Source organism: Aspergillus tubingensis (genome assembly GCF_013340325.1).
Source record: "Aspergillus tubingensis WU-2223L DNA, scaffold_9, whole genome shotgun sequence".
Taxonomy (NCBI): domain Eukaryota; kingdom Fungi; phylum Ascomycota; class Eurotiomycetes; order Eurotiales; family Aspergillaceae; genus Aspergillus; species Aspergillus tubingensis.
In genome coordinates, this window is record NW_023336283.1 from 161,094 (window position 1) to 186,477 (window position 25,384).

The 25,384-nt window shown below is 50.4% G+C and overlaps 10 protein-coding genes across 10 annotated transcripts; 5 read left to right on the plus strand and 5 right to left on the minus strand.

Annotated features, from left to right (window-relative positions):
• Window positions 1-1,932: 1,932 nt before the first annotated feature.
• On the plus strand, window positions 1,933-4,013 carry AtWU_08134 (sugar porter family MFS transporter; the record flags this gene model as incomplete). The annotated part of the gene is made up of 4 exons (XM_035503242.1): window positions 1,933-2,302; window positions 2,373-2,449; window positions 2,502-3,759; window positions 3,811-4,013. 4 exons carry the CDS (start codon window positions 1,933-1,935, stop codon window positions 4,011-4,013), a joined length of 1,908 nt encoding a protein of 635 aa, XP_035359135.1.
• A 602-nt stretch (window positions 4,014-4,615) lies between these two features.
• On the minus strand, window positions 4,616-6,031 carry AtWU_08135 (phosphotransferase family protein; the record flags this gene model as incomplete). The annotated part of the gene is made up of 1 exon (XM_035503243.1): window positions 4,616-6,031. One exon carries the CDS (start codon window positions 6,029-6,031, stop codon window positions 4,616-4,618), a length of 1,416 nt encoding a protein of 471 aa, XP_035359136.1.
• Window positions 6,032-6,372: 341 nt separating this feature from the next.
• On the minus strand, window positions 6,373-7,328 carry AtWU_08136 (acyl-CoA thioesterase; the record flags this gene model as incomplete). The annotated part of the gene is made up of 2 exons (XM_035503244.1): window positions 6,373-7,149; window positions 7,215-7,328. The coding sequence occupies 2 exons, from the start codon at window positions 7,326-7,328 to the stop codon at window positions 6,373-6,375; spliced, it is 891 nt and encodes a 296-aa protein (XP_035359137.1).
• A 1,295-nt stretch (window positions 7,329-8,623) lies between these two features.
• AtWU_08137 (glycoside hydrolase family 35 protein) lies at window positions 8,624-11,962 on the plus strand (the record flags this gene model as incomplete). Its single annotated transcript, XM_035503245.1, has 7 exons — window positions 8,624-8,850; window positions 8,915-9,037; window positions 9,089-9,780; window positions 9,832-11,099; window positions 11,157-11,289; window positions 11,360-11,506; window positions 11,568-11,962. 7 exons carry the CDS (start codon window positions 8,624-8,626, stop codon window positions 11,960-11,962), a joined length of 2,985 nt encoding a protein of 994 aa, XP_035359138.1.
• A 591-nt stretch (window positions 11,963-12,553) lies between these two features.
• Window positions 12,554-13,979, minus strand: AtWU_08138 (TPT-domain-containing protein; the record flags this gene model as incomplete). Its single annotated transcript, XM_035503246.1, has 8 exons — window positions 12,554-12,784; window positions 12,838-13,094; window positions 13,147-13,297; window positions 13,345-13,444; window positions 13,509-13,626; window positions 13,687-13,692; window positions 13,767-13,834; window positions 13,891-13,979. The coding sequence occupies 8 exons, from the start codon at window positions 13,977-13,979 to the stop codon at window positions 12,554-12,556; spliced, it is 1,020 nt and encodes a 339-aa protein (XP_035359139.1).
• Window positions 13,980-15,725: 1,746 nt separating this feature from the next.
• On the plus strand, window positions 15,726-17,740 carry AtWU_08139 (lysosomal protective protein precursor; the record flags this gene model as incomplete). Its single annotated transcript, XM_035503247.1, has 4 exons — window positions 15,726-15,851; window positions 15,908-16,020; window positions 16,074-16,731; window positions 16,784-17,740. 4 exons carry the CDS (start codon window positions 15,726-15,728, stop codon window positions 17,738-17,740), a joined length of 1,854 nt encoding a protein of 617 aa, XP_035359140.1.
• A 714-nt stretch (window positions 17,741-18,454) lies between these two features.
• Window positions 18,455-18,814, minus strand: AtWU_08140 (uncharacterized protein; the record flags this gene model as incomplete). The annotated part of the gene is made up of 2 exons (XM_035503248.1): window positions 18,455-18,530; window positions 18,588-18,814. 2 exons carry the CDS (start codon window positions 18,812-18,814, stop codon window positions 18,455-18,457), a joined length of 303 nt encoding a protein of 100 aa, XP_035359141.1.
• Window positions 18,815-19,259: 445 nt separating this feature from the next.
• AtWU_08141 (putative chromatin structure remodeling complex protein RSC3) lies at window positions 19,260-21,448 on the plus strand (the record flags this gene model as incomplete). Its single annotated transcript, XM_035503249.1, has 4 exons — window positions 19,260-20,214; window positions 20,266-20,683; window positions 20,744-21,008; window positions 21,062-21,448. 4 exons carry the CDS (start codon window positions 19,260-19,262, stop codon window positions 21,446-21,448), a joined length of 2,025 nt encoding a protein of 674 aa, XP_035359142.1.
• Window positions 21,449-22,180: 732 nt separating this feature from the next.
• AtWU_08142 (carboxylesterase) lies at window positions 22,181-23,371 on the plus strand (the record flags this gene model as incomplete). The annotated part of the gene is made up of 2 exons (XM_035503250.1): window positions 22,181-22,820; window positions 22,878-23,371. 2 exons carry the CDS (start codon window positions 22,181-22,183, stop codon window positions 23,369-23,371), a joined length of 1,134 nt encoding a protein of 377 aa, XP_035359143.1.
• A 1,033-nt stretch (window positions 23,372-24,404) lies between these two features.
• AtWU_08143 (putative carboxylesterase family protein (secreted protein) protein) lies at window positions 24,405-24,799 on the minus strand (the record flags this gene model as incomplete). The annotated part of the gene is made up of 2 exons (XM_035503251.1): window positions 24,405-24,599; window positions 24,659-24,799. The coding sequence occupies 2 exons, from the start codon at window positions 24,797-24,799 to the stop codon at window positions 24,405-24,407; spliced, it is 336 nt and encodes a 111-aa protein (XP_035359144.1).
• Window positions 24,800-25,384: the final 585 nt, after the last annotated feature.

Below are 25,384 nucleotides of genomic sequence, written 5' to 3' on the forward strand. Positions count from 1 at the left end.
AATGATCTTCGCCCTGGTTGTGTAAGCCCACCTCCTTGCTCAGCAATACGAGATATTATGCGACTTGTATATCTCGAGACAGCACGGAAATGTCAGGGCTCACTACCACGTGTATAACTGCTTTCCTACTCCGTAGCACTCGACGGTATGCTGCAAAGCGCACCCGCACGAAATCGCTTAGGCCTGAGTTCTAGGTCGCAAGGAGGGTAATTGGCAGCGTATTTCCGCCCGCATTTCTCCACCCTTTCCCCGCAATCCATACATTTCGCTTGTGTCTAGCGTAGTCTCATATCCTGACACCCGTCTGGATATCCAAATTGGCTCATTGCAGGACGCCCAATTAGGCGTACCATCTCCCAGAACACGTGGATTGATGCATGGACATCTAAGCGTCTCTAGAGCAAGTAGGAATGTTCTTATCAGAGCCTTAAGGCTGAATAGGCGTCAGTGCAAGGTACTACTATACTGTCTTCCATGTGATGAGAAAGATGAGGGAGAGGCTGTCAGACCATGCCTCCCAGCCGGATCACCCCGACCGCTCGGTTTCTGTTTGACTCAGGAAGGCTTGCGGGCGACAGACAGCGATTGGAGGAGCCAAGGGCTGGGCGCGGTCATCTGCAAGCACCAGGAGCCGTGGGAAGCTTTGGTAGCTTTGGCCGGCAGCGCCACGTCGGATAGATCGGCCGCCACCTACGTGCTCTGGATCAGATGGAACACCGCCAAGGGAGCCAATGCGACACAAGCAACCAATAACCCATGAAGTCGAAAGAGTTATTTCCCTCAGTACGAGTACAACTCCTGATCCTGATGTCGGGGAACCTGTGTGCGGTTGGATTGGGGCATCACTAAAAGCTGAGATCACGTGGCTACCGGTGGGGGCCTGAGGCCGAGTCCCCGCCGCATTAGGAAATCCCGGCGTGTAACCTAACAACCAAACAATGGTAACAAGAATGTGACAGGCAATCGATTAATTTCCCTAGCTTCAACTAACCCCCGACCGGCTCACGTTAGCTTTCCGTAGCGTGGGATTGCACTCAAATCATATCTCTTGTAAGCAACCGAAGTTGGGTTAGACAGACCCACGGCTGTCTCGTGGCCTGACCATTGCTGCATCCCGTCCATCTGGACTGGCCTACCAATCCCCGTGGGGTTTCCCCAGCCGGGGATCTGCTTTCACGCTATTCAATCGTCGATGTACACTGACCTTATCCATGGTTGACTCTGGTATCCCCCATGTCCTCATACCTATCTGGGGTCATGTCATGTCGGCGCCCGACCGCAACCACAGACGCCGGCTTCGGTTGTTCCCCTCATCCCCTCCTTTGCGGAGACCGGCCACCTTTGATGCATCCTCGAATGACGGCATGAAAAAGGGCCATCCTGGTCTAAAGTGACCAATCCAATCCAGTTCTTTGTGTCCACATCGACTAGGATGTAACGGAGCCTTATGGTCAAAGTATTTCCAATCCAACCAGATGCCGCCTGGTTGGCTGGCACACGCGTACCGGTCGGTAGATGCCGCATCAAAGAATTCAACGATTAGTCGAACTCTGTGCCCATGCGCCGTTTTGGCCAAGTCGATGTCTCGTCGTCATTCGGCAAATGCACTGACGGGATCCACCCCCGAGGACAAGGCTCTCGGGTGAGATTTGATAAATGGCCGGGGTCTCTCCCACCACCCCGAGGGCTTTGATTAACCCTGAAACGTGAAAAAGGTGTTTTTCAAGTCGCCAAATCCTCAAGTCTTGCGACTGAAGTATGTTCTTGTTGGCCTCCAAGCCACAGTCGCGTAGAAAGTTCAAGGTATCGGCCTTCCGGTTCCTCTCCATTACTTGAACCACCTTCCCCTCTGAATCGTGATTTGATACCTCGTCAGCAAGATTCTAAGCGCATCTACTGTGTGTGCATCCTGTGTCTAGTTGACCTCTCGCGATGGACGGAGAAGAGGTCACGGCGAAGGCCGTTCACAAGGACGAAAATCCTGCTAGCGTTGAGCACGCTGAAAAGCCACAGCAGCGACACGATGTCTTCGACATCGAAGGGCGCTCGGGCGGTCTTAACGCCGTATTTGAAAACCCCTTGGCAGGCGTGCCGCGAGAGCAACTCCTCGACGACGTGGAGCGCTTTTGTCGCCAGTACGGTCTCGAAGCGCACTTGGACGAATTCCGCAAGGGCGCCTTGATCTCACAGAATCCGCAGGGCGCATTGGACCTCCCTGACCTGACCGAGGCGGATAAGGAGACCCTAAGGCGAGAACAGACGCATAAATGGTCGCAACCTTGGCAGCTTTACTTCATGGCTTGTAGGTGCTTTTATCAGTACTACCTGTCACAAACCTTTCTCATATCAATGCTGACGATGCTTCTATAAAGCCATGTGTTCTCTTGCAGCCGCTGTACAAGGTATGGATGAGACTGTCAACAATGGCGCCCAGGCGATCTATCTTGATGTAAGTACTCTCTCGTCTTTGTACTCAAGTGGCCCATACTAACTACCAGCAGGAACTTGGGATCACTGCACCCCGGTTTTCGGAGCAAATGCAAGATTACCTTACCGGGCTTGTCGTTGGCGCTCCCTATCTAGCGTGTGCAATTCTCGGTTGTTGGCTCACCGAGCCTATGAACAGATACCTGGCGCGACGTGGGACAATCTTCTGGTCTTGCTTCATTGCAGCAGTGGCTTCCATCTGGGAAGGCGTGGCTAATTCCTGGGTTAACCTCTTCATTGCACGGTTTGTCCTTGGCCTTGGTATTGGTTCCAAATCGTCGACCGTGCCCGTGTATGCGGCTGAATGTTCCCCGGCCCCCATCAGAGGTGCCCTTGTCATGATGTGGCAGATGTGGACAGCATTCGGCATTATGCTTGGTAATATCATGGGCGTTGCTTTCATGGGCGTATCGAGGGATCTCTCGTGGCGTCTTATGCTCGGATCAACCGTGGTCCTGCCCCTTGTTGTCTGCGCGCAAGTCTATTTCTGCCCGGAGTCCCCTAGGTGGCTTATTCAACACAACCGAATTCACCAGGCTTTCAAGTCTTTCCGCACGCTCCGCCCCACTGATCTGCAGGCGGCCCGAGACTTGTACTACGCGTACGTCCAGGTGGAGCTGGAACGGAAAGTCAACACCGGGAAGAACTTCTTCTCCATGTTCCTCGAGCTCTTTACGATCCCACGCAATCGTCGCGCCACGCTTGCTAGCTGGATTGTCATGTTTCTGCAACAATTCTGTGGAGTGAATGTGATAGCTTATTATTCCACAACCATTTTCGTTGATTCCGGATATAGTATCCAGCAAGCCCTATTGGCCAGCATGGGAACAGGGATCTTGAATTGGGTTTTTGCACTCCCCGCATTCTTCACCATTGACACGTGGGGCCGCCGGAACCTGCTGCTCTTCACTTTTCCATTCCTAGCCATCTGGCTTCTCTGGACTGGGTTCTCGTTCTGGATTGACCCGGAGGACTCAACCAGTAAGAAGCGGGTGGCCATGGTCACAACGGGCATGTATCTGTTTGAGGTTTTCTATTCCCCGGGTGAAGGACCTGTGCCATTTACCTATTCTGCCGAAGCATTCCCACTGCAGGTACGTGAGGTTGGCATGTCATGGGCCACTGCGACAACATGGTGTTTCAACTTTATTCTGTCGTTCACCTGGCCTATGCTCCTAAGAGCATTCAAGCCTCAGGGTGCATTCGGATGGTATGCCGCGTGGTGTGTGATTGGATGGTTCCTAGTCCTGCTGTTTGTACCAGAGACTAAGGGTAAGTAACTGAACTTTTTCACAGTTGGGGGCTAAAGCTAATGTCGACTAGAACTCACACTGGAAGAGCTTGATCAAGTCTTTTCAGTCTCGACGCGCAAGCACGCATCCTACCAATTGAAAAATGCATGGTGGCATTTCCGCGTTTGGGTACTTCGGCAGAAGTTGGAGCCACTGCCCAGATTCTATGAGCATGCGGAGAACCTGGCGGAAGGGCACGCGGAGGGCCACCCGCAGGAGTATAATGAGAAATGATCCTTCCTGGGATATAGTATCGCTGTTGGTAGACGTGTAGTATCTGCCCCGGGGCTCTTTGACGATGATGAAGTTTAATGGCTGTGGTAATATGTTAGTTGATGGATGCGAGTGATAGTTGTTTGATACCTGAGCTTAATACTCGAGAATAATATCTGCTTTTTAGTACTTTTGATAAGCATGGAAATTCATAAATAATTTGTAGATGGAACTAGTTAGTGCGTGAGAGAGGTGTCGGATTGAAGTGGGTATCATGTGGTTGTGTGTTGATGATCTCAATCTGAGGAAGGAACGACAAGAACAACCAACTCAGGTAACCCTATCTGAACACTGTACAAGGTTGTCATACTAAGTACCCTCTTCTTTAGCACATGTCAGTGGGTCCAGGATGGCCTTGCAAATTCTCTTCAAGGAAAAGCAAAGATATTCGTTAATCCAACCACAGGCTACTCTGTCTCATGACAATACGCGCCGCGGTGAATGCCAGGGCTGTGATGCCCAAGGCACTTGCTAGAAACAGGCTCCCGCTTTTCTTCAGTTGACGTTTCTATATTCGTTGTTATGAGATAGTATGATCTGTGGATCTCCACCACATCTCACCTTTATTCCTGTATAAAGTCTTCCGTTCCACTAAATCGTTCTTCTTCGTAGGAGACAACGGTCTCGTCTCCGAGCTCTGCATAGTATTGCTGCAGTTGTTTGATCTTCACCTTGACGAAGTCCTCACGAGCCTTATGCATCTCAGGGGTGGTGGTAGTGTTGTATACCCTCTCTGCAATTGACTTACGCGGGCCCCAGCAGTATTCATCTAGTAAGTCCCAGTATATCATATCCTCTGACGGTACCATGCGACATGCCATATTGAACCACGCGCTTCTGTCCTGAATTGACTGGCGCATTCGTACTGACAGAACATGTTCAGCAGGGTCAATCCCCAACCCTGTCTCTTTCGCCTCCATGCACTGCAAGAAGAGGTCTGCTTTCGGTAAAAAATCCTCGAAGAACGCCTTTATGCCAGAGTTGTAGATGATCCGATGTGGTCGCTCCAGAAGTAGCCACCAGGGAATACTGCCGGCAAATTGGGCCGGAGCCGCATAACAGAATTCCCAATCAATAATACCGGTGATCTGAAAAGAGTCATTCACCAGAACGTTGCCAGGGCATAGATCATCGCAGAATAACTTGAAGGGTCCACAATTATCTTCAGGGGACAGAAAGTTCAGTGCTGACGCCTTCATCAAATGACGACAAGCGTATTTCTCGCGACAGTCCATGGCATCGTAGATACTGTTTCTTTGTTGTTGAAGATTCTTTGTCTGCAACTCGAGAAGCGAGGCGATGTAGTCCGTGGAGCTGTTATAGGTTCTCGGTGGATCAAGATCAGTCAGCCCGCATGTCCGGACCAGCTCGTTCATAGCGAGGGTTAAGGGCCGTTTGGTCACTTGTGGCTTGCCAGTCACTTCATTGTTAGCCAGGCTACCAATGCAATCGAAGTCGAGTTTCCACAGTTCCAGCAAGACCTGTGCCATTTGCCCGTACAGCGCCTTGAGCGTCTCCTCGTCGATATCTGGGTTGAGGGTTTCCTCCTTGTCGGATGAATCACTTGTCCGGAGTAGTTCCGACATCTTCCTCCCTTCGACCCAGATCATGATAATGAAGGGGCCCAGACCTGTAGGATTCTCGTCTGCTGTCCCGGAGGCAATCACTCGGGGAACGGGAATGGTCGTGTTGTCTGCGATATATGTCATGAGTATGGCTTCTCCGCGAACTTTCTCTTCCGGGAACATGGATTTCCCTGGAAGCGGAAACCTGATAAGCCAGTCATCGCCATCATCCTCCCAGTGTAGACGTAAACTAAAGTTGAAAGATCCACTGTGCATTGACCGAAGCAAGCAATCATCTCGGTTGCGGTACTTGTTGGCCAATTCGCAGATGCCGCTGGCGGATTTTGAACAGCGTTCCACCCATTCTTTCCTCAATCTATCAAACTGTGCGAGCGCTAGGTCATCGAAATCCATCAATCGGAGAGGTTCGGGGTCTTATGTTGTTCATGAACCTTACAATGGTCGAGTAATGAATGAACAACCCTGAGAGGGATAGATTCATACACCGCTTTGTTGACCTTGCTGGATGTAATGCTGTTGGTTCCTGGATCGGGTAACGGGCTAACCTATTACGGCCGGCTAGTCTCCGCATTGCCCAACAGATGTTAAATGTTGAAGTTGACCAAGAATAAGCCTAAGATGGAGCATGATAATCGTAATCTGAATATGTATTAAGTGATAGTCTATCGCTTTATCCTTCGCAGTGAAATGAGTTCTATCTATAACGGTCTATCAAATACAAACATATCAGTCCTCTAGGCAAAGCCAGGCTTGGTCATCTTGTGAACATAGTCCTCCAGGAGCCTATCCTCCTGCTCAACAATTGGCTCCACAACAGTCATGCCCCGATCGATCTCGGCCTTCAGACGCTCCCACTCATCCGAGGTACCATTGGCAGCAGCGGTCTCCTTACGCTGAACGGCATCCCCGTTAGCGTGACCATTCTCAGCTCCAGTGGCATGGCCATAAGCAGCCGTGGGGAAGAGGAACGGAGTGTAACCCGCAGCCTCGAAAGCATCCTTGGGAGGAACAGTGTAGCGGCCCTTCTTCAGAACGTACTTGCTGATGGACACAGCGTAGAGTCTCTTCTTCAACGCCTCGGGGTCATCCTGGCCCTTCTTTCCCTTACCCGGCTTCAGAAAGTAGGTGACGATGTAGATCCACTTCTGGTCGAAACTGGCCACATGCGACTTGACCTCGTACTTGGCGTATGCGGGAATCTCTCTCTTGAAGGTGGTGTAGACGCTGCCCAGAATGAAACCCAAGAAACCCTTCTTTCCTTGTTCCTGCAGACGCTTTTCCAGGAGCGCAGCTCCCTTCACGACGATACTGGACATGAGAGCGGTACGGGAGACATCGAGATCGGAGAAGTAGGTTGAGTTGGATTTGTGCATGTTGAAGTCGAGTTCCATGATGGGGGCGCGAGAGTAGATGCTGACGGGCTCGAGAACCTCGGTGCAGGGACGGGCGGGCTGTTCGACGGCAGGGGTGATGAGGTAGCCATGCTTAAAGAAGTAACGGTACACGCGGACCTGGGGCTATCAGCAAATTGACATTCAAATAATAAAGGTATGCGAAGGGACCGAATGCGACGTACATGCCATATCATGGGGAGGGTCTTCAGGTTGAGCAAAGCGAAGAAGATGGCAGCAGCTTTCCAGAAGGTGACGGACTCCCAGAGGGAGCTCGCCAACGAGCGAATGGCCTCCATGTGGAGATTCTGAGAGCAAAAGAAAATTAAGAACAAACGAAGGAATATGTACAGAAAGAAAATGACACAGTCTATGATGGTCTATGCATGAAGGATCGCCTACAACAAAAGGGCGGGATTCCAGAAGGCTTAAAGAAAGGCAGGGCGGCGGCGGAAAAACTTGCCGTGGGGCGGCTGGACCGATTAGTGATAAGCTCCGATAAGCTGCTGCCGAGGTTTGCCCCAAAAAGGGGTGTGCTTCCGTGCAAACTTTGATGCGCTTTCCACTGTCCCTGCTATACGCTTTGGCTGTGCACACTGCACAATTTGGGTTCCACTGTCGATCCCGATCGGGAAGTAGTTGTTCGATCACATAGTCCGTCATGCCTGATGGTGCACCTACACAAATAAGTGCCAGCATGTAAAGCTCATAAGAATTCTCAATACTTGCCGTGTGGCAAGCAGGCTCTCCGACCACCCATTTTCTTTCATTCGACCATCACTTGTTTTGGCAAGGGGGGAGAGAGAGAGAGCTTATCCCTCAGATCCCCAACAGAATGTTGTTGGTGTCTGCTTCTCCACTCCACTGAGTAATGTGGAATTCGATCTGGTCTCCACCAAGTGCGGCTGGTAGCTCAGCTTTCTTCTACGCGCCACCATGATTGCACAATGGTGACATGGCACACTGAAAGAAGGACAGCTATATGTGTAGAAAAGATGTTCACAGCTGCACCTGGTCTCTGCAAGTAGCTTTGGAACGCAGAGGAGGTCGGAGATCTTCTACCCAATATTAGCGGGGAAGCCGAAAGCTAAGTCTGTTATCTGAATCTGCATCTTCAGGTTTTGTCCAGTGTGAAGCGCACATGCTGAATCATGTACACTATGTACAATGTCAAAACGGTACCCTGTCTTTCAGAGAACTTTAAAAAAAAAAGGGGGTATATTACCAAATCCCATTGCTTACCCCGCAATCCCGCCGGGAATATCCCCGGTCTCTCCTCTCCTGACGTGATGAATATCGGGGTAGAATTGGCCCGATTGAATGATTAATAGTATTATTCCACCAATCCACCCGCATAGGGGCAGGCCCCATGGCACTTGGAGTAATTGAACCTGCATATGCGTGCCATTTCTGCATGAGCATTCCACGCCACTTACCTCCATGTAGTGTTCGCCGTTTTCTCGCGTGGTTAATAGCGCAAAATGGTGTCAAACCCATGATTCTTTAACCGGCTGGGCAGTTCAATCGCCGATGATATATAATGTGAGGATAAGGCATAGATGCTAAGAAAATATTGCGCGTGGGCGATAATACCATGAAGCTGCAGTTCATACTCTCGTTCTGGGCCATCTTGGTGGCCCAAATCCGGGCAACTACAGATGGTCTGACAGATCTGGTCGCCTGGGACCCTTATAGTCTGACCGTCAATGGCAATCGCTTGTTTGTCTATTCCGGAGAGTTCCATTATCCCCGATTGCCCGTTCCGGAAATGTGGCTTGATGTCTTTCAGAAGATGCGCGCTCATGGCTTCAACACTGTTAGGTTTGTGCAATGTGAATATCCAAGAGTTCTCCCAGACCCGTGACTTCTGACGGCTGTCATATAGTCTATATTTCTTCTGGGACTATCACTCTCCAATCAATGGGACATATGACTTTGAGACCGGAGCACACAATATCCAGCGCTTATTTGACTATGCCCAAGAGGCCGGAATCTACATCATCGCACGGTTAGACATAATTACTCACCGTGTCCTCGGGAATTGCTGACCTTATACCAGTGCTGGGCCCTACTGCAATGCTGAATTCAACGGAGGTGGTCTGGCACTATACCTGAGCGACGGGAGCGGTGGTAAATTGCGAACGAGCGATGCGACATATCACCAGGCATGGACTCCCTGGATTGAGCGTATTGGTAAGATCATTGCGGAAAATTCCATCACAAACGGTGGGCCAGTCATTCTCAACCAGATTGAGAATGAACTTCAGGAGACCACGCATTCTGCGACCAATACCTTGGTCGAGTATATGGAGCAGATTGAGGAGGCATTTCGAGCTGCTGGCGTGGACGTTCCCTTCACTAGCAACGAGAAAGGCCAGCGATCTCGAAGTTGGTCGACAGACTATGAGGATGTGGGTGGTGCGGTCAACGTCTACGGCTTAGACTCGTACCCGGGAGGGCTCAGTTGCACCAACCCTTCCACAGGATTTTCAGTCGTACGGAACTATTATCAATGGTTCCAAAACACCAGCTACACGCAGCCCGAGTACTTGCCTGAGTTCGAAGGTGGTTGGTTCTCTGCCTGGGGCGCCGACTCTTTCTACGATCAGTGCACGAGTGAGCTGAGTCCACAATTTGCGGATGTGTACTACAAGAACAATATTGGTCAGCGAGTCACCCTCCAGAACCTGTACATGCTGTACGGGGGTACAAACTGGGGCCATCTAGCTGCACCTGTGGTGTATACTTCATGTAAGTACTCCCGTTAGGTTCCGCAGGCAAAGCCATACTTACCTGCTGTAGACGACTACAGCGCTCCTCTTAGAGAGACTAGACAAATCAGAGACAAGCTCAGTCAGACGAAGCTCGTTGGTCTGTTCACTCGAGTGTCTTCTGGCTTGCTGGGAGTCGAAATGGAAGGGAATGGCACCACTTACACATCGACCACCTCAGCATACACATGGGTGCTTCGGAATCCCAACACGACCGCCGGTTTCTATGTCGTGCAGCAGGCTACCACATCCTCGCAGACAGACATCACGTTCTCCCTGAATGTAGATACTTCTGCGGGCGCGTTCACCTTACCTAATATCAATCTGCAAGGCAGGCAAAGCAAGGTGATCTCGACTGATTACCCACTCGGCCATAACACGCTCTTGTACGTGTCAACCGACATCGCGACATACGGCACTTTTGGGGACACTGATGTTGTCGTGCTCTATGCACGCTCTGGACAGGATGTGTCGTTTGCCTTCAAGAACACGACTAATCTGACCTTCGAGGAATATGGTGATTCGGTGAACATGACTAGCAGTTCAGGTAATCGTACTATTACCTCATACACTTACACTCAAGGCAGTGGTAGCAGCGTTGTGAAGTTCTCAAATGGCGCCATTTTCTATCTCCTGGAGACGGAGACGGCATTCCGATTCTGGGCACCACCTACCACAACAGACCCTTATGTGACAGCGGAACAGCAGATATTAGTGCTGGGCCCATACCTAGTCCGCAATGTGAGTATCTCTGGAAGCGTTGTGGATTTGGTTGGAGACAATGACAACGCCACGACCGTGGAAGTATTCGCTGGGTCTTCCGCAAAGACTGTCAAATGGAACGGTAAGGAGATCAATGTCCAGAAAACAGATTATGGGAGCCTTGTGGGATCGATCGGTGGCGCCGATACCAGCACCATTTCGCTCCCCAGTTTGACCGAATGGAAAGTTCGCGACTCCTTGCCCGAGACCCAGTCTTCCTATGATGACTCCAAGTGGACGGTGTGCAACAAGACTACAACCCTGAGTCCTGTTGACCCACTCAGTCTGCCTGTCTTGTTTGCCTCCGATTATGGCTATTATACCGGCATCAAGATCTATCGCGGTCGGTTCGATGGTGCTAACGTGACTGGAGCGAACTTGACTGCGCAAGGAGGTCTGGCCTTTGGTTGGAATGTCTGGCTGAACGGGGATCTTGTGGCCTCGCTTCCAGGTGATGCCGACGAAACGTCGTCTAACACAGTTATCAGCTTCTCCAACCATACCTTGAAGCAGACCGATAATCTGCTGACAGTCGTGGTAAGTTAGCACGCAGATACCCTAGCTTAAACCTACATCGTTAATCCCCTTACCCAGATCGACTACACCGGACATGACGAGACGTCTACTGGTGATGGCGTGGAGAACCCTCGAGGACTTCTCGGAGCAACCCTCAATGGTGGTTCATTCACGAGCTGGAAGATCCAAGGAAACGCTGGAGGTGCCGCTGGTAAGGACTCCACTGGGCCCCTTCTCTCCGTCGCACTAGACTAAGAACATTGTTCTCTTTGTGACAATAGGAGCATATGAGCTTGACCCGGTGAGAGCACCCATGAACGAAGGTGGCTTGCTCGCCGAGCGTCAAGGTTGGCATCTTCCAGGATACAAGGCGAAGTCATCGGACGGCTGGACGGATGGATCCCCGCTCGATGGACTCAACAAGTCAGGTAAGGATTAATATCTTGATGTCGCTGCCCGTTGTTATCCGCATCTAACCCAGAGTGATAGGTGTCGCATTTTATCTGACCACCTTCACCCTTGACCTCCCCAAGAACTATGACGTTCCTCTCGGTATCCAATTCACCTCACCGTCGACCGTCGACCCGGTGCGCGTCCAGCTCTTCATCAATGGATACCAATATGGCAAATATGTTCCATATCTGGGGCCGCAAACAACGTTTCCCATCCCACCTGGAATCATCAACAACCGCGACAAGAACACCATTGGCCTCAGCCTGTGGGCGCAGACGGATGCGGGTGCCAAGTTGGAGAACATCGAGCTGATCAGCTATGGTGCGTATGAGAGCGGCTTCGATGCAGGCGATGGGACGGGCTTCGATCTTAATGGAGCTAAATTGGGGTATCAGCCTGAGTGGACGGAGGCTCGCGCACAGTATACCTGATGAAGATCAGTCATTGGTTTGTAGTAATTGTTGTCATTGTCACTACTAAAAGTAGAGGCAGTAGTATATATTTATTTCAAAGGCTAGTGAAATAACATAGCAGTCGATGGGGGATACTCCAATGGTATACTGTAAGAGTAGCCCAGTAGAATAATTGTCTCTCATCTGTAAAAATGTAAGTGACACCCTAGGATCTGACTCTGGAACTAAGTGTGTGTGCCAGCCAGAAGAGCTGTGGGGGAGGGATGGGAGGAGATGCTGTGGGATCCCCGCCTTCTGCCTCAGGCAAGAAGGAGGGACCCACCCGATAAGAGCAACAAACAAAGCGCGTCGCGTCCGGCAAGTTCTGTACGCAGCTGTATGGTATCAAGTATTGCCATTTATTTGTTGCATACGGGAAAGCTGATGCACATATCGAAATGATTAGGCTAGAGATGCTGGCATCTCCCACTGACTACGGAGTATGCTCACTCACGTTTCGCAGTTACACCTCATATGATAAAGATACAATTGGGGCCCTGCCCGATTCTATGTACGTTCTATATCTGCCAACCAACTACCACTTCCCACATATCCTATGTACAGTCGACTCTAGTTATCGGGGCGGGAGCCACCAAGCAGCTGGTACCGCACCTGGGCCAGAAGGTTGTTGACACCGTCCTTTCCAAGCTTGTAGTAAACCAGACCACCAAGGGCGATGGCGTATCCGAAGGCCTGGAGAGGAGTAACGGGGTCGCGGAAGATGACCATCGAGGCAACGACGAGGAGGATATCCTTGAGAACTCCGGACAGAGTAAGGACGAGAGCGGAGGTTTTGCCAATCTAGCAAGAATTAGCGAACTGATGCTGACGAATTCATTTTCAGCAAGACATACCAGGAAGACGACGGCAACGTTGAGTCCGAAAGCCACGGCGGCGTTAAGGAACAGAGTACCCATGCCGAGTTGGTAGATGTCCGACATGTGCAGCGAGGGGAGCTCGACAACCGCAGTGACGACGGCGTTCATCACGGCGCAAGCAGGTGCGAAGTAGTACAGGGAAACCAGGGGGTCCATCTTGAATTCGGCAGAGCTGAGCAGGCGCTGAACCATGACCAGACGGACGGACTCAAAGATGGTGGCAAAGAACTGGCCTAGAGGAGTGTAAATAAATTGGCCAGTCGCAGGAAGTAGTAGAAGACCTACAGATGAAACCGATCATGGTGAACTTGATTTCACCAATGGAGGCAATGATAACACCGAGGACGATGAAAGAGATGTTTCCGAGCAGGCTGAGCTTCACCGGCGCAATGCCCATGGCCCAGGTAGCAAGCAGTGTGGCCACAGAGTTGGTGGCCTGACCACATTAGCGGGAGTTTTGCACATGGAGTCGAATGTATTCACCTTGAGCATCTGGATAAAGGACACACTGAGATAGAGATAGGCGAGGTTGCCGCAGATCAGACTGAGAGAGAAGAATGCGCCAATGGGGACGATGGCACGCCTATAATGACAATATCCGATTAGACACAGCCATTGATTGTAATTTCCACGACGATTTCACTGACATGTATACGCGAGAGGTCATGGGCACCTGGTGACGGGAGTCGAGCAGAGTAGTGAACCGCGCCATGAGGCGGGTCATGATGGTAGCGAAAACGAGATGCCATGTGGTCAGGAAGATGGCTGGAGCATGTTAGTCGCTTGCGACGGTTTATCTCGGCATGAAGATTGGAATTGACGTACGGAAATCTGTGAAAGAGAAGTAACAACGGTCAGTCTACTAATCGCATACCGCAACAGCGCAAAAGACGGGCTCAACTCACTGAATCCAGCGGTATGGAGAATCCACTTGTTGAAGATGATCACACCGGAACTGAGAGCAATCCAGGTACTAGAGAGACATTAATGAACATTCCAAAGGCAGCCACCACAGATATAGAGTCGTACGCGATGTAGAAAGCCGGGTGCATGGCGGCCTTGGAAGGCTCCGCGGACACAGGCGTGTTGACGGTCGGCAATTGGGATTTAGCAGCCATGATGAACGGTCGCACACGAGCGGACTGGCGAGGTCGTAAGAGAGATGGGATGACAAGGGAGGTCGACAGGAATCGGGCAGGAGGAACTCCGCAGAATGCTGCTGAGAAAGAAGAAGAAGAAGAAAAAGAAGAAAAAGAAGACCGACGAAAAGAAAGAGGACAGCAAGGAGAATAAAAAAGCTTAGCGACGGCAGGTGAAAAGCGCAATGAGACTCCGTTGGACGTTTGTTTGTTGGTGGAGCCCCGCCGGTCGTCAGCCGCTAATTCTGGTTTGCTGCTCGGGTTCCTGATCGGCGTCCCTCTTTCACTCTTCAATCTTCTCTCTCTCTCTCTCCAGCCACTTTCCCCCAGCCCACGTTCCTTCAATTCTATACTATACTATACACCCAGTTTTCAGGGTCTCTTTCATCCTCGCCGATCATCTTCCTCTCTTACGCATCCGCATTGTCATCTTGTCCTGCCACACTCGATCAATGCCCATTGAGATGGCAGCTGAAAAAAGACACTATACATAGTAACCCCAACCAGTCGAGCAACAGCCGATCGACTCCAGGGCCACGCGGCCCTTTGGGTCCAGCCTCGTCCCTCCGCGTCATCGCCCCTCCAGGCGTCAAATCCTATCCCGATGGCGTTACTCCGTCCTCCGAGCTCTAAGACATGCCCACTGTCTATCTCGAACACACTAACCACTTTGATCGCTTCAATCGCTGGTACCATACCAATAAGGAAACTCACAATACCCGTTCGGAAAGTGGGTGGAGTCTGGTTGACCAAGGATATCTTCCGTGCACCCAGGGTTCTTCTGCCAGGGTCTTCGATATTTGCGGAGACTGTGTGCTTATCGATAGGAAATATATCCACAATCTTTCCCCCCTAATTCACAACTGAAAAGGGATGCCTTGCATACAACAATTTTTTTTCTCGTCGTAGGTCTTGGGCTGTGACACCCACCTTCAACACACTCTGCTCTCCATGACGTACGGGGGATGTGAAACTTGGCAACGATGTTCTCCGACGCCTTATTCGTCATCCCACTGACATCTGCCTTGTCAAACATGGAACGCAGGAGAGGCAAAGTTGAAACACGATCCCGCCGTATTGCGGAGCATCGATACTCCGAACGGTTGATCGGCTTACGAAGCTTGTCACCCCAAAGCTACTATAGTAGTCAATACTATAGTTGACCGCAATAAAAGGCTAAATAAGGGTCCTTTGGGTGCTCCAACGCTGGGAAATCTCCGACCGTTAGGCTACCTAATCTGCTATCTCTACCCGTTAACCCACTTACCCATCTTTGGTCCCCCGAATGAAAGAAAACAAAGTACTACAAGCGGGCCTATGGCACTGAGCCAGGAGTGGGGCATTTGCTCCAATCGTTCATCTGTTATCGATTTATCAAGTTTGTGAAGCTCGCCGGAGCTGTCTAAGCTGGTCAGTCCATCGCCAGTTCCGCTCTGCAATCCGCCAGCACCGAAGCGTCTGCACGTAGCCCCATTTTGTCAGCTACGTATCTGCCTCTTAACTAGATGGATGTCGCCATTCGTCCACTAAGAACGCCATTCCCCACGGCCGACGGACTCCGGCGCAAGGGCCTGATAAGCGCTAGCTCCGACTCCGAGTTAGTCATGCGGCGTATTACACGCTCTTCTCCCCTCACGATGTTGATGCTTTCTCTGTTGTCTCTGGTATACCCAGTAAAGCCCAGGCTGTGATACTTGAATTATCCTTGTTTTCAGCCTTTTCACCATGTTGACTAGTCTGGTGCTTGGGGGACTTCTGGGTCTAGCGACCGCTCAATTCCCTCCCGAGCCCGAAGGCATCACCGTGCTCAAGTCCAAGTTGCATGAGAATGTGACTATTTCCTTCAAAGAGGTGTGTACAGAGGATCTAGAAATAGATTCTATACTCGTTCCTGTACTGATTTTCAGCCTGGAATTTGTGAAACCACACCGGCTGTCCGATCTTATTCGGGCTATGTACACCTTCCCCCCGGATTCCTTTCCGACGGGACAGGAGAAACTCAGGATTATCCCATCAACACGTAAGTAGAACCTTGAAGTATTGGAGGATGAGCGATCACTGAACCTCAACCAGCTTCTTCTGGTTTTTCGAAGCCCGCAAAGATCCCAGCAATGCGCCTCTGGCCATTTGGCTCAATGGAGGTCCGGGTGGTTCGTCGCTCATGGGGCTCCTCGAAGAATTAGGCCCCTGTTCCATTGCATCGGACTCCAAGACCACAGTCCTCAATCCTTGGAGCTGGAACAATGAAGTCAATCTCCTATTCCTTGATCAGCCAACTCAAGTCGGCTTCTCATACGATGTCCCAACCAATGGCACTTTAGTTCGGAATACTGACGGCGAAGAAGAAATCATTTCCGGTGATTTCTCCATTGATATTCCTCAGTCCAACTTCACCCACCATGTTGGTACCTTTGCAAGCCAGAAGCTTGCACAGACAGCTAATGGGACTGCATTTGCGGCTCACGCTCTATGGCATTTCGCGCAAACCTGGTTCTTCGAATTCCCACACTACAAGCCAAATGATGATCGCGTCAGTCTCTGGGCTGAAAGTTACGGAGGCCACTATGGTCCAGGTATCTTTCGCTTCTTCCAACAGCAGAATGACAAAATTGCAGAGGGTACTGCAGAAGACGGTGCACAGTATTTGCACCTTGACACACTTGGCATTGTGAACGGTTTGATGGATATGGTGATCCAAGAAGAGGCTTACATTACTTGGCCCTACAATAATGTAAGGCTAGTCTCGTCCTGCTTCAATTTGTGTATTGTCTAATTCTGTCCAGACATACGGCCTTGAGATCTTCGATAAACCCCTTTACGAAGAACTGATGTATAACTGGACGCATCCAGGAGGCTTCCGCGATCAGGCCCTCGCCTGTGAAGCGGCTCTGAAAGAACGTGATTCCGGCTTGCCTCACCCAAGGAAGAATGTCTCTGAAATTTGCGGAGGTCTTGCACTCGAATGGGGAGATGGTCCCATCACCTACTACCACACTTTCAATCGCGGGTGGTACGACATTGCTCATCCTAAGAACGACCCATTCCCTGCCAAGCACATGCTCGGGTATTTGACGCAGGAGTCCGTCCTGGCCGCTCTTGGGGTACCCGTCAACTTCACATCGTCTTCGAGTGCCGTGGCTACACAGTTCATAAATACATTTGACATCGTTCATGGCGGCTTCCTGGATGCAATTGGTTATCTTCTCGACAGCGGGGTAAAAGTGCACATGATGTACGGTGATCGTGATTACGCCTGCAATTGGGTCGGGGGCGAAAAAGCCAGCCTTGCAGTCCCTTACTCGCGAATTACTGAATTTGCCGACACGGGATACTCCCCACTTCTTACGCCCGACGGGATTAGCGGCATGACCCGCCAGCTGGGCAACTACAGTTTCACTCGCGTCTTTCAAGCCGGGCACGAGGTCCCCTCCTACCAGCCTGTCGCGGCGTATGAGATCTTCATGCGGGCGACATTCAACAAGGATATCCCGACTGGCCTCTTAGCTGTTGGCGATAATTTCCAGACTATTGGACCCAAGGATACGTGGCATATTAAGAATATTCCTCCGGTTATGCCAAAGCCGCAGTGCTATGTCCTGAGTCCTGAGACGTGTACACCGGATGTTTGGGAGACCGTTGTGAACGGATCTGCGACCGTAAAGGATTGGTATGTCGTCGAGGGTAGCGCGGGTGCTGAGGAGCGGGAGGGTTTCAGCATTCTGGGAGGAGATGAGCTGTAGTAGCTTAGAGGTCTACTGCACAACCTCGGTAGCACTTAGATTGAGATCTCAATCATGAGCGATATCGATATAGTCTGCTCTCTCATCTACGAAAACGTGATAAATACTATCTAGCAATAAAAGCGGACCAATCAGCCGAAAAGGATCACGTGATGATCCATCAAGGTTGCGCGTTCGATCCGGCCCCTGACCGTTGTCGTAAAATCCAAGGATAAAGCACTGCCGAAGAATATGGCCACCACCACCAATGAAGAGCTGGGGTGTGCCGAGCAAAGAGGCAATGTGTGGACGTGCAGAGACAGACTAGCCCATCGCCCAGCAGCTGGGGTGGTATTTCGGCTGGTCAAGTCTGCAAAGTATGAGATGGTTCACATCCTTGGGTCTTCAACTTGATGAGTTGACTGAGAGTGAGAGGGGCTGCTCTTAGATAGGTTTATAACATATATCTACGACACACCAGTTCCTGCCACAAGGGGCCTCCCAATGTGCTGTCATTCGGTCCAAAGGCTAGTTCGCCTTAAGCCTGCGGCTCGGTTGTAGATCATACATTATTCAATACAAGGTTGTATGATAGAGCTTCGAAACCCGTCTTATTCAACTATTAAGATAAAACTAAAAAATAAAATAACTCCCTCGTCAAATGCAACAAGATATTAAGTATTACATATATTCCAATCAATGGAAGCTTCATGCATATCCATCACGCAGCCCGTTCTATACCAAGTAGGTCGTATCCCTCGTGAAAATTGTGGCCAACGCTATCACGCGCGTGTGGACATGCCCCTCATAGCTATGTTGTGTCGTGTCAGTTGAATGAGTAGCTAAATATCTTTGAAATTTCACATACTTACAGTACTGAGTAGAACCATAGTCGATGCTATCCGGGCCCTGTTGGAAAGAGGACCCCTTCTGGGGCCTAGTCTTGCTCTGAGCCAGGGTAGTTGCGTCGCTGAGAACAGATGCGGAATCTTCGACGTGATCTTCCGTGGGTTTGACGTTTTCATCAGACTTGGATTTGCTAGTTTGTCTGGCCTTGAAGGATCTGTAGAGGCCGTTCAATGGAGTGAGAGGCATGTTGATGATGATGAAGTTGATTGTTGCAGGGAAGTGAAGATAGTGGAGTGATCGATTTGAGAGAAACTGAGGACTTGATTGCAACTGCTCTTGATTGTTCTTGTCTACTAGTTCTACATGACCTTGCTGGGGAAGGCTTTATATACTCGATGCAAGCAAGCTGAGGCATATACTTGGCGAACTGGTTAGGGTCGGCACTCGGAGCTCAGCGCACGAGCCATCGGACCACAAGCCACTGTCTCTCAACTTGTAGCAAAGGATCGAGGCTATACTAACAACGGCTAAACAACAATGGCTAATAAGGCTGCCTGTCCACTTATCTCCTTTCTTTATCTCCCCCCGCTTCCTCGTCGCTTTCTTTTTCTTTCTGTTGGGTGTTCGGAGTCGGACCTCAACTACGGACCTCATTTACGTTTGACTCAGAGGCATCTGCCTGCGCATCGCCATGTCTGCTCCACGCCGTAATGGACAATTATCATCCTGTGAGCCTTGCAGGAAGTCCAAGCTCCGGTGCGATCATTCAGCTCCAACATGTAATCGATGCGTCCGTCGGGGTAAATCGGACCTCTGTGTTTACCACCCAGCTCCGCTCACTAAGCCGCGTGAATTATCACGACCACTCAAGGCTACCAAGATAGCAACCAAGGAACAAACGCTGGTGCCTGCAAAGACGCTGACATGGGATAGTCTGGGCGCTTCATCCCCGGTGTCTGTGTTAGGGTCAGCGGCATTTCCCAATTCGTCGAAGCTTCCATTCTCAGGATCGGGGTTCCTGGGCCCTACCAGTTACTCTGGTGCTTTCAGCAATAGTGAGCTGGATGTCGTGGACTTTCCTTCATCCACCAAATCCACCCCTATCGACCCTCAGCAGGTGGCACGGGGTGCCCAGGTCCTCTTTCTGTTAGAGCACCTACCGCTGTATGCCGAAATTTCAGAGAAGCGCTTTGCCGTTTCGACGGGATGGGTTTTCGGTATCGAACTGATGGATCAGTTGTTCAAGGTCCTAGGAGAGGTTTACCGCAATGCAATCCAGGGCTCGGGAAACAAGTATGCGCGCCTTCTGGATCTCTCCAGGGCCTTTTTTAAGAATACATCAACTCCTATCGTGACCCATGAGTCGATGTCGTTGGCCGAATACTTCTCGTTGGCATCGCCGCGCTGGGAGATATTATCTTTACTTTTCGCCTTTGTTGGTACGGCAACATACCAAATACCACCGCATGGTCTGGGACTGGAGCATCAGGACGAAATAACAAGCAAAGAAGGGTTGCGACAAATATGCATGCAGGCAAGCCAGACATGTCTGCAGTTTTGCAATCATTTAGGGACCCTCAGTGACCCTTTGTCGTGGGCTATGCTCCAGCATGCAATTTATCTATCGCATATGCATGGCAGTAGCGGTATGTCATTGACAGTATATCATGGTTCATATAGCAGCTAAGAAAAACTAGATCACAGAACATGGCAAATGCTCGGAGATATCACGACCACAGTCTTCGCACTCGGACTGCACCAACCAGATACCGATACCACAGCTCCATTCTTTTTGAAGGAGACCCGGAAAAGAACAATGGTCGGGGCATATGCGTTCGACAAAGAGCTTGCCACTTTCCTAGGCAGGCCACCACGGATATGTTGGCGTTATTGCAATATCCAATACCCATTGGACATGAGCCACGAGGAAATTGTTGCCGAACCCGCTATAAGAGACGCAGCTATTGCACGCTTAGATCCCGAAGGCTGGAATATCGACGGCCGCATCGACAAGGGAGCCAACGCTCGAGCCGGACTGGCTGCTAGTATCGATAAAGAGAACGCGTTGGAAATATCACTCAGTAACAGGCTAGACGGGTTAGAGGAAAAGGTTCAGTGAGTGGCACGACATCAAAACTACGATCGGATTAACATTAACTAGTAGCTGCTGAACAGAAATGCGTGCAAAAAGTCAGACGAACTACGACGCAGTCTACCTGCATGCCTACAGTGGACAGAGGATAAAACAGATCCGCAAGTTGCGTCTTATCACGTGGAATTTCTTTACCATGAGTTCCTGCTATTGCAGACTCTCTACAAACGGGTTGGAAAGGGTATTGATGCTCTCGCCAACAAGGCTCTGGAAATCATTAGCACCCTACTGCATATGGTATCATTAGAGACGCGCTCAGGCCGAGTCCACCCAAGCGTGATCTTAGATGTGAGTTTTGGTCTATACAACTGTACCTTTGCTCCCACTTCTCACCAACCCAGCTCTGCTACATCGGCCTTCCTGCCGCCGGTACACTTTGCACCGAACTTCTGCGACGATCACAGCCGCAAACTAGCGTAGCCACCGCATCATCACATATACCGTTTCCCCGTTCCGACATCATACAGAAGTTGAGCGTGTTCGTCGCGCAGTTGAAGACCTTCTCTCGCCAGCAAGAGGGCAACTACGAGATCTGCATCAAGGGGCAGAGGATTATTTCGCAGGCGCTAGATCGGGTGCTCTCACCAGCACCGGTAGGCGTGGTAGCTTCTAGTGACATCTCTTTGGATACTGAGGCACCAGGAGGGGACATTGGAGATAATGACTTTATGGCATTTCTGGAGACGTTTGACTGGGAGCAAGAGATGAGGTTTACTTTCGGATGCTGAATGAGCAGCCAAGCACGTCCTGCAACGAGATTACGCGTAGATATTCGCCGTCGTGACTTGAAGTAGCTCAATATCTACTAGATTGCAACTAAGGGGGTAATGCATGCTATATTCTGGAGTCGCTGCACAGCTGGTTGAGGCTGGTGATATAGTAAGAATGTTCATTAACGAGCTCGAATAGGTAATTGAGCGGAACGATCGGCGGGTTTCACTGATGATGGAAGGTTTAAATTGAATAGCGCAGTCCCGTCTACCCAGACCAGCAAATAATTCCGAGCAGGTGCTTTGAATTCCCACAGTTTTGCGCGTCCTCTGCCCTAATAAACTAGGGTGAAACCGATAACCATTTTTTTACCCACTATTTACCAGACTCTTTGCTGATATCTTCACGGGAACCGGCGGACGGACATCAGAGACGTCTGGGCCACCATCTCCGACGCCGTCAATTAAGGTCATGAACGCACCGTCGACTACTATAATCGGTGCGGATCGTAATAACGGAATGGTAGCCAGAAACCATCATGCATGGCGTGCGCTAACTGCCCTCGAGCACGTATGATGTTTTGACACGCCATGGTTTTGAAGTCCGAGGGATCTGCATGCCTTGCAACTCGTTAGTTAGGCCCAAGGGTAGGTATAAAAACCTTCTCTCCTTCGGCCTTCAAGAAAGATGAAGACAGTATTCTGCTTCACATCACATACAATCCCTCGTTTCCTACAGTGTCTGCGAACATGAGAATCAACGAGAGGTCCACTCGTGGCCTCAGTGTCCTTTCCCTACTGGCTCCGGCTAGCGCCACTCTCTATGACCAGGCCATCCAGCTCGCCCAGGGCAAGGTGCAAGGTGCTGCTGCATTCAACGAAAGCAGTGCACCGTCCTACATCTCGAACTGGAAAGACATCGCCGTTTGGAAGGGTATTCCATATGCCGCCACAACCGGTGGAGAAAACCGCTGGAAGCCACCACAGGGTGCCCCATCCTGGAATGGCACCCTGAAAGCTACTGCATTTGGGCCCAGCTGTCCTAGCTCTTCAGCTGGCGACGGGGTGAGCGAGGACTGCCTATCGATCAATATCTGGAGTCCCGCCACCTCCACCGATGCCAAACTGCCAGTCATGCTGTGGTCCTATGCGGCCGGAGGTGAATCCAGCCAGAGTACCTATGACGGTGCAGGAATGGCGGCAAAGGATGTTATCTTTGTCAGCTACAACTACCGCACAGGGCCTCTCGGCTGGCTCACATTGCATGAGCTGGCCGAGGAGACTGGTGCGACGGGCAACTATGGTCTCCTCGATCAGATCGAAGCTCTGAAATGGGTATATGAAAATATCGCCGCTTTTGGCGGAGACCCCGAGTCCATCACTGTGGCCGGTCAGTCCTTCGGCTCGGGCGCTGTTTACCATATGGTCAACAGCCCCTGAACCAAAGGTATGATCAAGGGTGCGATCGCAGAGAGTGGCCTCAAGGACCCATACGATCCAGACCTGTGGGGATACGGAAGTGAGTACCGGAACATGACCTGGGCGGATGCCTTCAGCAAGACCTACGCTGAGTCACTCAATGCGACGAGCGTGGCTGACTTGCGCTCTATGGACCTCGAAACGGTCCTTAGCGGTGCTGGTGTTTCCGATTTCACCGGCTTCGATCCAGTGCTCAACTACCACGCGATTCCCAACAAATACATCGTCAGCCTAGACGAAGGTGCTCCCAACGACGTGCCCATTTTGGTTGGTAACAATAAGGACGAGGATGGCATCAATCTGTCCACAACCTATACCATCACCGAGTACAAGTCAGAGATCAATTCCACCTACGGACCTTACACCGCCGAGCTACTGGCGCTGCATCCGGCCAAAAACACCACCCAAGCCACAGCCGCATACAACTCGATCCTACGTGCTGGATATTGCACTTCCACCTAGTCATAAGCTAAGCGCTGGAATCAGTCCTCCACTGAGCCCGTATACTACTACCTCTGAACCTACTCTCCCCCTGGTTCGGACGGAGCCACCCACGGCTCAGAGGTATCCTACACATTGAACAACCTCTACGCCCAGACGACCTCTTCGTACACCGACACCGACTACAAAGTTGCCGATATCATGTCCTCATACTGGGCCAACTTTGTCAAGACACAAAACCCGAATAAGGGAGACTCCTACAACAACAGTTCCCTGCTGTACTGGGGTCCTAATGTACCGGCCCAGCAAAACACATTCGAGCTTGGCAGCCTGTAGAAAAAGATTACTTTCACAACAGCCAAGGAGATCCAGTTGTACTTAGAGTACTTCAAGTATACTATGCCCAGTCCGTACTAGATATAGTGGGCATTTCCGGTAAATATACATATATCCTCTCCCGTTCGGGGTTGACATTCTCTACTCCCGCGTACCCGCTGCTCAAGACTGTGAGTGCATGAATGCGCCGGGGGACACTAGCACCGTAGAGGAAACAGGTCCGGTTCCAGGCGATAGTCTGTGAGTATAATTAAGCTGGCAGGATTAGTTAGGATTCGGAATTTGAAAGAACCTACGTGGAATGGCACGGCAACTCACAGAATTTGTGGGGATACATTACGTAGGGCCGTCGGGGATCGGAGGGAGAAAGACATGGCCACCTCCGACTGAACCCTCAAATAGGGTTTCCCGAGGCACAGGTTTTTCCCCCACAGGACCGGGATAGAACAGCCTGTCCCCATCCAAAACTTGGATCCCTGATATTTTTAAGTTGTCGTCTCGATCTAAAATACAAAGTGGACATCATCTGATGGATAACAAGAAAGCAAAAAGAACAGCGAATGAGGAATGAATGTCAATGTCGAGGCAATATTCGTTCCTGTAGCAGGTTATTAAGATGTTTTGCATGAATTGTGAGACTATCTGGTGCCTAGAACACAAGAACCACAAAGCTTAAGTTAAATATGCGGAGTGTTGAATCTATATCCATTACACTGCCTCAGTACCACAACGCCTTGTTCCAGAAGAGGCTCTTGTCGTTGGCAAGATCATCGAAAGTAATGGACATAGTCGTATTGAAGTTGATGGTGTTCGTCGCATTTCCATACTTCGGCCAGTAGATCTTGTCGTTGGGCCAGAGGGTGTTGGGGTTGCCGGTTAGGACGAATGAAAGGAGGTACTTTTGCATGGTGCGCTGCAAAAGAAAGTCAGTCCATAGAAATAAAGTATCAATCAATTGAGGAAAGACCATACCGCAACGGTGACATTGACCGACGAGGAGGAAGAAGAAGTCAACACATTAGCCGGCACAGTACTATAAGTACTATACCAGTAATAAGTCTGATCCGTACCATGAGTAGCTTCCCCAAGATTCACAATAGCATTCCACGTCATAATAGTACTAAATGCACAACAAATGTAGAAGAAAGAAAGGCAGTAAGTTGGAAGAGTGTCTCTAGTGCTTGAGACATGTTATATACCTGTAGCTATCTCCTCTAGCCCTACGTCGGTCGATCTCTATCATGAAAAGGTATGGTCCAGCCAAGACAGAATGCGTCGTCTCCTGGCGCTCTTCTCCCTCTTCAAGCTATCAGACCAACAAAGGGTATTACGAGATCTTGCCTAGTTTAATGAACACATTAGTGGATTTTTCTGGTGAGTGAGGTTACGGTTATCGGAGGACTGTGGTCTGATCTCGGACACTATCAACCTAATTGTTAAAGATGTAGGGTTACAGTAAGGGCCAGGGATAAGGTGGTGGGCTTGGATCCACACCCTTGGGGTTCAGCCGTTACAAGATAGCTATAGCTAATATTTCCATAGACGCCAATTCAGTCGAAGCACAGATAGACTTGGACCACTCTGCAGCGTCGGTCATCCGAATGGAGAGAAAATTGCAGGCGCCATAGACCGGGAAAGATATATTCCGTCTACTTGAGCAGACGGAGCGATATGTCCTATCAGATAACATCATGAAAC